This window comes from Aquarana catesbeiana, linkage group LG06 (assembly GCF_042186555.1).
Source record: "Aquarana catesbeiana isolate 2022-GZ linkage group LG06, ASM4218655v1, whole genome shotgun sequence".
Lineage (NCBI taxonomy): Eukaryota > Metazoa > Chordata > Amphibia > Anura > Ranidae > Aquarana > Aquarana catesbeiana.
Window position 1 is genome coordinate 153,815,322 of NC_133329.1, and position 13,933 is coordinate 153,829,254.

A 13,933-nucleotide genomic window follows, 5' to 3' on the forward strand; every position below is an offset into this window, starting at 1 on the left:
TGGCAGGCATCCCCCCCCCCCCCCCCCCCCGAAAAAAAAAGTCAGCCACAGGACGGTCCTGATCCACAGCATGATGCTCCAGCAAGGAGCCAAGGACAGCATGGATCTAGCTGAACCAGGTGGCAGTGGTGCCGACTCAGGTAGGCTATAGGGCTGGGGGGGGGGGTGATGGTCTCAATGTTGGCACCTGTCCCCCCCCCCCTTTTTTTGAGATGGGATCCAGGCTAAAGAGTCATGTGAATCCCATCAGTGGCTGGTGGGGGTGCATATAGGTGTTGGTGAAGGTATACACCCACTGGTTAGCTAAGGTTTTCTGACAGCAGCTTGTCGTGGTGTGTTGTGTGTTTTTTTTTTTTTTTTTTTTTTTTTTTTTTTTTTTTCCTTTGCCTCCCTTCTCTTCTCCTTCTCTTGTCTCAGGCTGAGCCCAAAGAACTGGAGAGGTCAGGAGGGGAACAAGATGTGTCCGTCATGTATGAACAAATTTAAAGAAGGGTGGAACAAGCCCCTTTGTAAACCCTGTATTGATAAATTGGTTTACAAGGAGGCAACGGGGGCATGCATAGAGTTGATTTCTGATGTTCAGAAAGAAATGAAGGCCAGAGTCGATGCTGTCAAACCTTGAAACCCCAAAACAACCAGCCGCAGTCCCTCGCCCACCCCCCACTTCAGCCCCATAGGAGCGCGAGGAATCGGGGAGAGGTATCAGATCCTTTGGATGAGCTAAATGAGACGGCATCATCCAAAGATATTCTGAGCCAAGGGACAAGTTCACATAGATACAGGCTCTCACTTCGGGAGGTGGATGCCTTATTGGGGTTGATCTACGAGACACTAGATATCAAAGAGCAGACCCACTTGTACCTACATGACCAGATGTATCAGACCCTGAAAGAATACCAAAGCGGGGTATTTCCGGTACACAGCGCACTGGCAGACTCTCTATCAAAAAGAGTGGGTGGAGAAGAAATTTTTTTTTCTAAGTCTGAAGAGGAGATTCCCCTTAAGTGAGGATTCCGCCTGTATTTGGAACAAAGTGCCCAAAGTGGACGCAGCCTTTTCCCAGTGCGCCAAATCAACGCACCCCACCTTTTGAGGACATGGGTGTCCTTAGGGAACCTATGGACAAGAGGATGGAGGTACTGCTGAAAAGGTCATGGGACGTAGCCATGACAAATTTTAAAACCAGCAATGGCTACAACAATCGTGGCTTGTAATTTGGAGGTCTGGCTGGACCAGTTACAAGGCCATTTGAAAAGTGGGACCTCCAGGAATGAAATTCTTGATTCCCTTCCCATGTCGCACAAGACGGCAGGTTATATGGCAGATGCATCTGCAGAGTCAGTCAAGCTATTGGCCCTAGTAAATTCCTCTCGCAGGGCTTTATGGTTAAAATCCTGGTCGGGGGACCTGGCCTCAAAAGTAAGGCTGTGTGGCGTCCCATTTGAAGGAGACCTCTTGTTTGGGCAAGATCTAGAAAAAGTTCTAGACCGTACTGCCGACAAGAAAAAGGCTTTTCTTATCAAAAGTAAGAAAGCCACGGGGAAACGTTTTTTTTTTCGCCCCCCCCCCCCCCCCAAAGACAAGGGCCGTCAAAGGGACAGACCCCCTAAAGGGTCAACCTCTAAAACAGTGGGGAAGGGGTAAGCAGAAAGGTGTCCCGTTTTCCTCTGCTAAGAAAACCACCAAATTCCAGTGACTTGGTTCCCTTGGTAGGTAGATTGCGGGAGGAACTACTCCAAATGCATTTATACTGAGGATAATCTGAGAAGGCTATTGAATCCAGTTCAAGGGCGCTCCACCCGTGACAACGTTCGTAACCACGCCTCCCAGAGATCCTCAGACGACAGCCTTGTCACAAATTGGTAACTTGGTAGACCAACGGGTTCTTTTTTCAGTGCCACAGCAAGAAATAAACCACGGTTTCTACTCAAGTTTTTGTAGTAAGGAAACCGTTGGGCAAACTCCACCTAATATTGAACTTGAAGTCACTGAACAATTGGGTGACCTACAAGACATTTCAGATTGAAACTATCTTCACCGTGAAGTCAATTCTTCCCCCGGATTGTTTCATGGCCTCCCTCGATCTGAGCCTATTTACTCGTCCTGATCCATGAAGATTCTCAAATTTGAGGGTGGCAATCAACTGGGGAAAGCAGGTCCGACATTTTCAATTCAGGACCCTGCCATTTGACCTGTCCTCATCCCCTAGGATATTTATGAAAATCCTGGCGGAGGCACTGGCCCCCCTGAGACTGAAAGGATGATCTGTCAATCCATACTTATGTAGCGCTAACAACTGTTGCTTTTAACCATATGTGTGTTATGTAGTACATAAGTTGTGATAGTGCCATCTTGTGGATAATTGAAAAGGTACAATACTTTTACATTTCATGATTAAGTGAAGTGACATGGAAGTGATTGTTTACTAAGGAACTTTAGCCGTGACCTACCCACAATGCTCCTGGACAAGTGTTGAACTGAACTGCATTGTGGGAGGAGATAAAAGGGCCGAGAGCGGCCATCTTAAGTCTCTTGTTCCTGGAACGCGTGGCCTGCCAGCAGGACTCTGTGGGTGTGTGTGTCCCACAGGGTTGCGGCCTACTTTGAGAAGAAGCGGAGCAGCGGCAAGGATCCTGCCGTCGCATCACAGTGTGCAGGAGCAGCAGAAGTGATCGTTCCGGAGACCCGTGGGGAGGTAACCGAGGACTCCTGGTCGTTAGTGAACGGAACAGTGTGACGGTGTGGTGGTGCCTCCATACGGACTGAGAATTGCTGAAACGGGGACATCCATCTGCCTGGATCCCGTGTGGTGAGAGGGTTAACACCTGGAAGTTTGTTTAATACTACACACACACTTAGAACTGTTAGAGTGTTGCTGGGACTGATAGTCCCACAGAACAAGTTAAGTTGGAAAACAGTACATCTGCATAGACTCCAATATTCAAGAGCGGATGCTAGATGTTTGTCTTCTTCATATGAAAACACTTAGTCAGTCTGCCGGATTATAACTGCCTTAGTGTATTACCTTACACTGCGCAACACCCAAGAGGAACCCCTTGTGGATTACAATTAAAAGTTCTTAGCTAGCGAAGACTGAAGACGTCAAGACTATCTTTTTTTTTTTTTTTTTTTTTTTTTTTTTTATTGCAGGGTTAAATTCAATATATTGTGGGTTAAAGTCAATACTTGTATCATTACAACACTGCACTACAGCTGTGCCAAGGGGATTGAACAATTTTTAAGAGGGGTAAAGAGATAAGTGGACAGGCCCGCTTAAACCAGCAGCTCCGCCGAGAGTTATTGCTACACGTCGATGACCTTTTTTATTTTTTTTGCACCCTTCCGTGCTCCAATTACAAGGAGATCTGCGGGTGGACATTTCCTTTCTGGAAAAGCTGGGGTGGTTGTTAAACAGGGAGGAGTCGAACCTAACCCTGACACAGGTCTTACAGTATTTTGGGTTCTTGGTGAAGTCTGTGACGCAGAAGATCTATCTCAGAGGAGAAAGTAGAAAAGGTGAAGACAGCAGCCTTTGTTCTAAAAAAAAAAAAAAAAAAAAAAAAAAAAACTTCCAGTTTCCATCCGTTCAGCTATGTCGGGTCTGGGTCTCCTGGCAGCAACAATCCCTGCAGTACCATGGGCAAGGGCCCATTTCAGGTGTCTCCCGACTAATATCCTGAACAGCTGGGATGGATGAGGACAGGAATCGCTGGACACGACCTTCCGCCTATCTCCAAAGACCAAGAGGTCTCTGTGGTGGTGGAGGGATGAAGAGAACCTTGTGCAGGGTCTATTATGGTCTCTTCCGCTGTCCGTCTGCATCACCATGGACGCCAGTGCCTAGGGCTGTGGGGCCCACTGGGGGTCAAGAATAGCTAAACAGGCGCTGGGCGAAAGCACAGTGCCAAAGATCAGTCAACTGGAGGGACTTGCAAGCGATCTGGGAAGTGCTAAGGGCATTTGCCAGAGAGCTGAAAAGTCACAACGTACAAGTCCTCTTGGACAGTGTGGTAGCAGTCTTATTTAAACAAAAATAAAGGGAACAAGGTGTCCATCCTTAATCAGACTAGCGAGTGCCATCTTTTCTTGGGCTGAGAGGAACCTGAAGTCAATATCCCCAGTCCATCTAAAGGGAGTGGACAATCAACTGGCAGACTTTCTGAGCTGACACCAAGTGTAGGAGTCAGAATGGTCACTAAACAGGAAAATCTTCCAGCTAATGGTAGAGAAATGGGGCCTGGAAAGAGAAGTAGGGGCCAAGGGGATAGACTCCTTGGCCCAGAAGACGTTTTGCATTTTGCTATGACACCGCCCCCCCCCCCCCATTCAAACGTATTCCTCTGGTCCTGAGGAAGTTTGTTCAAGAGCGCACCACAATGATCCTAGTGGTTCTGTATTGGCCCGAAGAGGCTGTTTTTTTTTTTTTTTTTGTTTCCCCATGTAGTTATGCCTGACAGAGGAGCCTCCCCTCATGCTGCCTGAGAGGAAGGATCGGCTGTCCCAGGGCCCAGTTCTATTACCAAAAATACAGACCTTGAAATTGTCAACTTGGTGTCTGAAGAAAGCCTCCTGAAGTCTAAGGGTCTCTCCGACAGGGTGGTAAACACTTTTTTTACTAGTAGAAAGAAGGTAACCCAAGCAATTTATGTTAAATTTTGGAAAGTTTTCAGTTCATGGTTAGATACCAAGAAGGGGTCTGCAGGTATTCCAGCCGTCTTGGAGTTTTTACAAGACGGTGCGGATCAAGGACTGGCCATTAGTACATTTAAAGTGCAGGTATCGGCCTTGTCTGTTATTTTTGGAGCAACCCCTGGCGTTAGACCTGCTAGTTAGCAGGTTCTTTAAAGCGGAGGTTTGCTGAAAAAAAGATATTATAAGCCAGCAGCTACAAATACTGCAGCTGCTGACTTTTAATATATGGACACTTGCCTGTCCAGGCAGCCCGCGGTGTCGGCAGCCGAAGCCGATCCGTCCTTCGGCTCTCGGCTGCTGCCGCTGCCATCCTTGGTAAGGGAATAAGGAAGTGAAGCCGTGCGGCTTCACTTCCTGGTTCCCTACTGTGCATGCGCGAGTCGCGCAGCACGTCCTCTAAGGTCCCTGCTGTATTCTGTGTCTCACAGAATACAGCGGGGGAGGATTGGGTAGGCGGCGGAAGTGGTGTAGGTCAACGCAATCACTGCGGTGATCTATGCCAGGAAGTGGGAGCAAATACCTGTATTAGACAGGTATCTGCTCCCTCCTACCCCCTGAAAGGTGCCTAATGTGACACCGGAGGGGGAGAGGAATCCAAAATGTGGAACTCCACTTTAAGGGGTTAGCTAGGATTAGACCCTTTCTGTTCAAAATTCTGTCAAAATGGGATCTGTCGACAGTATTGCAAGGCTGGATAAAATTAGTCGCAAAAGAAAGAGCTGTCCTTTAAAATGGGTCACGCTCAAAACTGTCTTTTTTTTCTTTTTTTTTTTTTGGTGTGGCCATATCCATAGCTAGATGCATTAGCGAGCTGCAGGCACTTTCCATTAAGGAGCCTTTCCAGCAAATTTTTGAAGACGGACTGGTATTGCGTGCAGACCCAGGGTTTTTGCCTAAAGTGGTGTCAAAATTCCACAGGACTCTATTCATTTTGCATTTGGGAAAGAAATTGGGGTTCCAAGCTTCGAAAGGCGCAATTGCAAGGTGGATTAAACAAGCTATTGTGAAAGCTTACAAGATTTTAAAAAAAGTCAATTTTTGGACGAGCGCTTTTGTTTCAGAAGTTGTTCTGGGGAAGTTCTCGGTTAAAGACTGGGAAAGAGGGACGGAAGCCACGCTTTATGGAGTGGAATGTTTCCTGCCTCCGCAGGTGGCGCCTATCTCTAGTGCTGTCCTGGGCGACTCCTAGAAACAGTTACCGGTAAGTCCAACTCTAGTTTTACAATGCCTCAATAGCTCATATGTTTAAAGCAAACAGGACTGGGCCTGCAGCATTGTTTTCAGAAGCTACAAGCTAAAGTTTTGCTGCTTTCCTCTTCCCTGCTATATGCACTGTGAATCTTCAGATTTGCAAAAAAGAGCAGTTTTCGTTGTGTCCCTGGAAAGACTCTTGTCCCAGGGGGTCACCAAACCTGTACCAAGAGGGGAGCTCACTGCTTCTATTTCAACCTGTTCATGGTTTTATTCCAGGGGACTTCTGGCATCGGTGATATCAAGGATGCCTACTTTACTTATCTATATTTTCCATCATCACCAATGGTTTCTTCAATTTACATTGAGGATAGCCCTTATCAATTTGTGGCCTCACCCTTTGGCCTGCCTTTTTCCCCCCAGGGTTTTTACTAAGGTGTTGGCTATGGTTCTTGGATTGTTGGGAACCTGTAGTATTCCATTTTATGACTGTTCAGAATACTTCTGAGCAGTCAGCTAAGAAATTGGAGTCCAGTGGACGGTACAAGCCCTGTCCTTTTGACTCAGGCCTGCATGAAGGCACTAATGAAGATGGTAGTCCCTTTCAATGCAATAGTCCTATGCCCAGTTTCACTTAAGAGTCTTGGAGTAGGTGGCATTTTTCTACAAGGAGCCAATCCTGGTTCTTCACCAGGATAAGGTGGCGTTGAGGCCTCCATTTTCCTTACCCAAGATGCTTTCTTCTTTCCACCTAAATCGGCATATTGTGTAGCCATCTTTATAGCCTAATCCTAAGCATCCTAAAGAGCAGGTGCTTTACTTTTTGGATGTGCGAGGTTTTTGACGTCAACGTTTTTCATTTTTACAGTCCGATTCCCTCTTTATTCTGTTTAAGGCCTCATACACACTTAGATTTTCTGCAGATTTTTGTCTTCAGGTTTACCAAAACCCACGTAGTGCAAGGGCCTCCCTGATGGCATACAAATTGAAACTCTGCAAGTTTGACCTCATATATTATATGGTTTTGGTAAATCTGCAGACAAAAATCTACAGAAAATCTAATGGTGTGTATGGGGATTAAGGGTTCTCACAAGGGTCATGCTGCTTTTTGATTCACTTAATCTAGATGGATTTGTCAGATCATTTCTCAGGCCTTATGGTATCAAGGGCAAGGTTCTCACTTTCCCAGTTAAGGCCCATTCCACCAGGAGTGTCAGTGCTTCCTGGACTATTTGGCATCAAAGTTGTAGGGCTTGCCACCTGGTCTTCTCTTTACACATTTACAACGTTCTCTACCATGTAGTTTTTTTGTCTCTGCGATTACCATTTGTGGGTGAAGGGTCTTGCAGGCAGCTTTGTAGTGGCGTTCCCCATGTTCAATTTGGAGTGTGTTTTAGCCTCGTTTAGTTGCTCCACCCCTCATATTTACTGCTTCGGGACATCCCAGATTGAGCACTCTAATTTAAAAAGCTTACACCTGTAACAGAGCAGTCTCCACCGATCCTTTCAATTTAGACCTGGCTCCTCTGTCAATGTCTGCGTGGCGTGAAATTACTGTCATCCTGCAGAGGAGCTGGGTCTGAATCAAAGGGATTGATGGAAATTGCTATTATGCATGTAAGCATTTTTAATGTGAGTCCCGGGACAGGCACTTTAATATGTGAGTGTACTTTTTATACTTTTTTTACTGTTGGGATTAAAATTAAAAGTATTTTATAGTTTGCAATCTCCTGTTTCCCCCTGTACTTTATATGGTATGAGATGAAGGGTAACAGTAACACTGAGGAACATTGATATATGGAGGAAATCTCTTGGAGATATACAAAGCACATTTTGATACACTTAAGTCAAATTATCTGAGTTCTTGTGTGGTTGGAGGTTCTTTAGTGGTGGCTAAGACATTACCAAACTTGTCTTTATGCCTAAAAATCTCATTCAATATTAGTTTTATCTAAATTGTCTTTTTTCTCTCTTCATATTGTCTAGTTTGTCATACCAATTTGTCTTTGAATTGCACGTCCCCTGAAGAAGCAATCAGCGAAACATGTTGGGCTAATGTGCAATTTCTCTCAAATCTGGTTTGAACCTATGTATTTCTTGTCCACCTTGCTTTTATTGCCTTTGTAAGAAGTGATGTACCACCTGTAGTAATTTTGTTTTTTCAAACATATTTTGTATCAAAATTTACATTTTTAATGTGAAAGCATTTTTCAGGATTTGTTGGCACCGTTAAAGTCCCTGTTACTCTGTTCTTTTTCTGTTTCTACCCTTTTTTTTTTTTTTTTTTTTTGATGAGGTGCCCTTAGCTCTGGGTGTTAACCGTGAACCAGACCAACTTTGGTCATACAATGAAAGTTGTTAAGCACTTGATAAATATTGATATCAAGAGATGTGACTTTGTACATTGGGGGCTGTATGTTGTGGATGTTGGGAACAGGGCAGTAAAGAGCAGTAATTGGTGTATAGGAACAATAGGGATGCGGTGCCGATCCAGCTCTTCAATACTGGGGAGATTGGTGATTTCTTTACATTTGCAAAATACACAAAGCTTTTGCTCCTAAGCAACTCCACTTTGTTGAGAAATAAACATTCCTCTCTAGATGGTCTATGTACATTGCAGGGATTTTATCAAACTTTTTGTTCTGAAGGAATGGCGGTTTGCCTTTGTCCATGTGCGGAGTGAATCTGTATGGGAGTGGTTTTATAATTGTCATTCAGCTGCTGCACCTGCAGAGCAGTGAGAAGCCTTCAGGGCTCTGAGGAAATTGGCAGAGTCTGCATTCCTCTTAGAACCCTTTCACACTTGTGCTACTTCAAAGGTGCACGATTTTACCGCGATTTGGGATCGGTACTACTTTGTACAACTTTACAGGGTTGGGGTTTACAAATGCTTTGACCCTCAGCTTGTGCTTACAAAGTTGTACTGAAATAGTGTCTATATTCAGGTACGAGTTGCATGCTACTTGAGGGTTTGCGACTTAAAGTGCGACTTAAAGTTGTGCCAAAATGAATGGTAGTCATTGAAAATCTAGGAGAAAGGCTTGTCATGCGATTTTTGCAGTACAGAATCGTGGGACAAGTCATATGTGTGAAAGGGGCCTAAGATGTGTGTTTTTTTTTTTTTTTTTCTCTCCTCTCCTTTGGGAGTATCTTGCCAAAAACATTTATTTTGCAGGGGATGCTCAAAATCAGACTTGTATCTTGGTGCAGATTTTGGAAAAGTCAGTGAGCCAGTCGCACAAGTAAGAAATGACCTATTAAAGAAGCAATTACTCTTGCGCACAGGTATGAAAGCTAGATGATCCCAGGGGTTCAGAAAGGACAATGTATTTTGGCCTTGCTGCTCTCCAGGATGGGATAATCCTAGTGATAAACGATAAGAAAAAGAGAGCGCACCAGCCTAGTGCATTATCCTAAAGGTAAGTTTATAAAAACCAAGATTAAAATCTACTCACAAAGGTAGGAGGAAAAATCGCACTATAAACAATCACAAGGCGATTGGTCCGCTGGTAGCAGTTTCCAGGTCCTAGGAAGAAGACGTACGAACCGTTCGTACGTCCTCTTCCTAGGACCTGGAAGCTGCTACCAGCGGACCAATCGCCTTGTGATTGTTTATAGTGAGATTTTTCCTCCTACCTTTGAGTAGATTTTAATAAACTTACCTTTATAAGAAATGACCTATCTGGGGGGCTTTCTGTATAGTTTGTGTGCAAACCACCTCCAGGTAGTCACATTGCATTGTGCATTTTATAGAAAATTACAGTGGCTGCAGACTGACAGAGGTAATTAAGAGTTTTCAATTACAGTATGTATTGTGTTGCAATTTGTGTACGTTTTTTATTTGAACATTATTTATTTTTTTATTAACTTTTTCTACCACAAGAAATGTTAAACTCTAAGTGTGTGTGTGTGTGTGTGTGTGTTTATTTTTTTTCCCGTTTTATTTTTTTTTTAATGTTACTTTTATCCCACTTTTTAGGAATAAGTGATGGTCCATCTGTTAGCACTTTAACAAATGGCTTTGACACACCAGAAGAAAGGTACCAGAAACTGAAGAAGGTTAGTTGTCTGAAGAGAGCACAGGTTAAAGCTCTACAGAAAAGTAACCACATGATCAGAGTCCCAATTCTGTTGCTTTGAACACCCAAACCATTAACTCCCAATTTGGCTGCCTTACTATTGCAGTTGGAATGTTTAAACATGAAAATATTTATGTAGTGATAACGAAGTGCATTGCTTTAACAAATTTGTACTATTCATGTCTACATCACATATTTTTAGGATTGCTTTAGTTACTGTTTCTAAGTAAAAGTGTTGCACTGGGTTGCAGTAGACACACTTGGGGATTAACAGGCTACAAACATAGGCTTTTAATCTTGTTGCTAAAGACCTCAGAACAAGGGTGAATACAAAGAAATTAATGAAAACAAGGTGCTGTTTTGATGGAGGGAAAGAAAAGGTCCCCTCTTTTCAGTTTAGAGAGCTTGTAATGTCAGAAGGGTTGTGTGGTGTATGGGGTTTTTTTTTTTTTTTATATATTCTTAATGCATTCTATGCATTAAGATAAAAAGCCTTCTGTGTGCAGCAGCCCTTCTAATACTCACCTGAGCCCCACCTCTGTCCATCAATGCCCACGTGTGTCTCGGCTGTCCGAGATGCTCCTTCCTGACTGGCTGAGACATGGCAGTGGGGCCATTGGCTCCTGCTGCTGTCAGTCAGCTAGACAATGAAAAGAGGGGGTGGGGCTGGGTCAAACTCTGTCTGAATGGACACAGGGAGCTGCGGCTCAGCTTGTGTACCCCAATAGCAAGTGGCTTGATTTCAGGGCATGGAAGAAAGAGGAGGATCCAGGTTACTCTGTGCAAAACCAATGCACAGGGCAGGTAACTAGAACGTTTTTTTTTTTTTTTATTTTTATAGAAAAAAAAACTTTACAATCCCTTTTTTGCTAATAAGCTTTCCTTACAAGCTTTTCCTTTCCTTAGCTTTCAAGATATAGTTTTTCAAACCTTTTCATCACCATTCCCAAACTAGAGAAGGTTTAATCACTTGTCTGTCAGGGCCATTTTATCTGTTTTGGCATACATGTTAAACTCTACATCTTTTAGGCTCCAAGATTAGTTCTCCCCCCCCACAAACAGTATACATTTTCTTAAAGCAAGACCCCGGAGAATAAATGTAAATTTGTCACTTAATGGTGCACGTATTTCATTTTTTACTAAAAATGTGTTTTTAAATAAGTTGGCTTTATTGCACACAAATGCAATTTTTTGTTTTAATATAAAAGATAGTTGTGATGAGTAAATAGATACCCAACATGACGAGCAAGAAAACTGACTTGGTTTTACTTTAACTTTCGTTTTGTGTGGCTGGATTTTGCTTTGACAAGTTCTCTTCACTGAGATATCAGGGTTCTTGGACCCCTAATGCCTCACCTACATCCACTGAAACGAGTGGAGCACAGTTTAATTCTCAACTACATCAGGTGGAAAAAAGTGACAGTGAAACCCAGAAGTGATACAATACACTTCACTCACATATCCATTCGCCAAAGGGGAGATTTTCTAATGGACCATTGCTGGTCTCCCTATGTTCCACCTGTTGAAACTTGCTATGCTAATTTTTGTTCATTCGCCAAAGAAATCAACAAATGGACGTTTGCTTGTCTTGCTCCATTTCCATCCATTGATGCCGGCCATGCTGGTCCATGGTCTGCAGGTGGAACAGCATAGCCTAGGATACATGGCCAGGGCAATACTTTTTTGACAGGCTGTGGAACTAATGCACTTTACCTGCTCAACATAATTTAATGCATTCCTAGCTGCTATTCCAGCTGTGTGTGTTTACAATTGTGTACCAGCTGCTGTTCATAAATGGTTCTGGTAGATAAGTGGGTAAGCAATTTACATTCTGATTGCTGGATGCCTCTAACATGGTCCCATTCCTAGAAAGGATTGAGCTTCTGTCATATCTTTGCCTGAAGTAAATCTTAATTTCTATCAAGTGTCCAGTTAAATGGTTTCTTCATTATTACCTTTGGCAACCTGGGTTTGTTTTGTTTGTGTGTCAGTTTAAAAATTAGAAATTTCTGCCTCTAGATCAGTGGTTCTCAACCTTGGGGTTGAATGACTTTGCCAGGGGTCACCGAATCCTGGGCTGTTCCTGAAGCCTGCACCGCCCTCCCAGCCTTTTCAAGGCTGCCTGGCTGGGCTGTTCGTGGAGCCTGTGGCCGCCCATTCAGCCTCTTTGCAGCAGCCCATTCAGTTCACGGCAGGGCTGGGGGGGCAGAGACTACGGGTCAGCTGACTGGTGAATGTGAAGTGGGAGGGTCTGAAGGAGACCCTATCTCCTGATTTCGGCATAGGTGTTATTCCTGCAAGACACCCCCAAAGTCGGAGACAAAGTGAGTAACACTACCTGTGATTATAGTTGGCATTAAAAGTCCCCACTACAGTTCTCAGATCAGCAGATGACCTTGATCGAGAGCGCCTAAGTTGGCTGATCAGAACTCCCCCCAACACTGCCACTCATCCCATCCCCCCCCCCCCCACCCCCACCAAGGAGCAAGAGAAGGAATAAAAATAGAGGCTACATGGAAGGGAGCGGAAAAGAGGGGGGGGGGGGCAAAGAAAAAAGGAGAGAACACTAATAAGAGAACAAGAGACTGCTAGAGAGGGATGGAGAAAGACAAATGAGGGTAGAGAGATAAAAGGGAAAGAAAGGAGAACAAAGAGTGGTATCCAAATCAAAAAAAATAAGGGGTTTTAATACTGTACAAGTGGAAGCTACTCTGGGAGCGCTAAATATCCTTGGGTTAGGGGCGAAAATTATTCGTCTTGCCTTGGGTGCTGACAATCCATATTATTAAAATAATAAATTTTAGGGGTCCCCACAACTTGGGAAATTTTATCAAGGGGTCATGGCACTAGGAGGGCTGAGAACCACTGCTGTAGATTCTTATGAAATAAGTTAGATCTTGCGTGTTTTGGCACAAACATTTTGTGAAAACAGATTAGCACATCCAACAAAACAAATCTGTTACTGATTTTAGGTAGTAACCTAATGCCTTAACCTAGTCCTAAATACCAATACCAAGCGCACTGACGGCAAAAAATGCTATTTTATTCAAAGTAATGAATACAGTCCCAGACAATAATCCTTACAATGGTGTTGTCTATATGTGCTACATCATGAAACGCTTGAGCTGAATGTTTGCATCCAGATTAAATAATCTTACATGTTGACTACTCTACCCAGGTACTAGGGATGCACCAGTACCATTTTTCCCTTAACGTCTTTCAGGACAGCACCTTGAGAGCATGGCTCCACCCACTTGACAGGAAACACACCTCCACCAAACTTTAAAAGGAGGCTCCTTCCCACATCATCAGTTTATGTGTTTCCTCCGGCGGGAACACATGTGGGAGTTTGGAGCTCTCAAGGTTCTGTCCTGAGAGAACAGGCTTCCTACTCCACTATTTTTTATTTTTTTTCTTACCTCAGGAGAGCCAATTCCTCCCATTTTCCACAGGCTTACGGGTGCCGGGTGGATGGGCTCCTTCTCCCTCGTCAGTGCTCGGGGAGAGCCAGGACTGCTCCAGGTATCGCTGCTCCTGGACGGGGGCGTTAGGCATGACAGGCACTTGGTTTTTTTTTTTTTTTTGTCCAGCACATGTTTTTTTCCCTGACGCCGCTGCCATCTTGGGAAGGGCAGTCAGAGGACTGCATCCGCCGGAAGTGGGGCGGCATCCGAGGAGCAGGCGTCATTTCCGCCGGAAGCGCAGGGGGAGGAGCGAGGAATAGGTCTGGTGCCTATTTATTTCCGGTTCCGGTCCGGCGCACAGGTGCTATTGGAGTCTGGAACCGGCGTTTTCCAGCATGGATTCAGGAACCACAGCTAGTGGAACAGGCACAGGCACCAGCAAGGCCCAGGTAAGGAGCAGACTGTTATTTCTGCTCAGTTTTACTGTGGGGTCTCTCTAGCCCTCTTCTCTCTAAATGTTAGTGAAGCTTGAGGGTATTTTTTTCCCCCTGGTGACGGAGGGGCCTG

At 44.4% G+C, this 13,933-nt stretch overlaps 1 protein-coding gene across 2 annotated transcripts in view; it reads left to right on the top strand.

The window, feature by feature from the left end:
• PARN (poly(A)-specific ribonuclease) overlaps positions 1-13,933 on the top strand; it is a 287,911-nt gene that overhangs the window by 3,647 nt on the left and 270,331 nt on the right. Inside the window, exon 3 of one of the 2 annotated variants that reach the window (XM_073591083.1) lies at positions 9,863-9,942. The exons of the other annotated variant lie outside the window; for it this stretch is intronic. Coding sequence (XP_073447184.1) covers positions 9,863-9,942 — 80 coding nt within the window. The remainder of the gene's footprint in view (positions 1-9,862; positions 9,943-13,933) is intronic. 2 annotated transcript variants of the gene reach the window in all.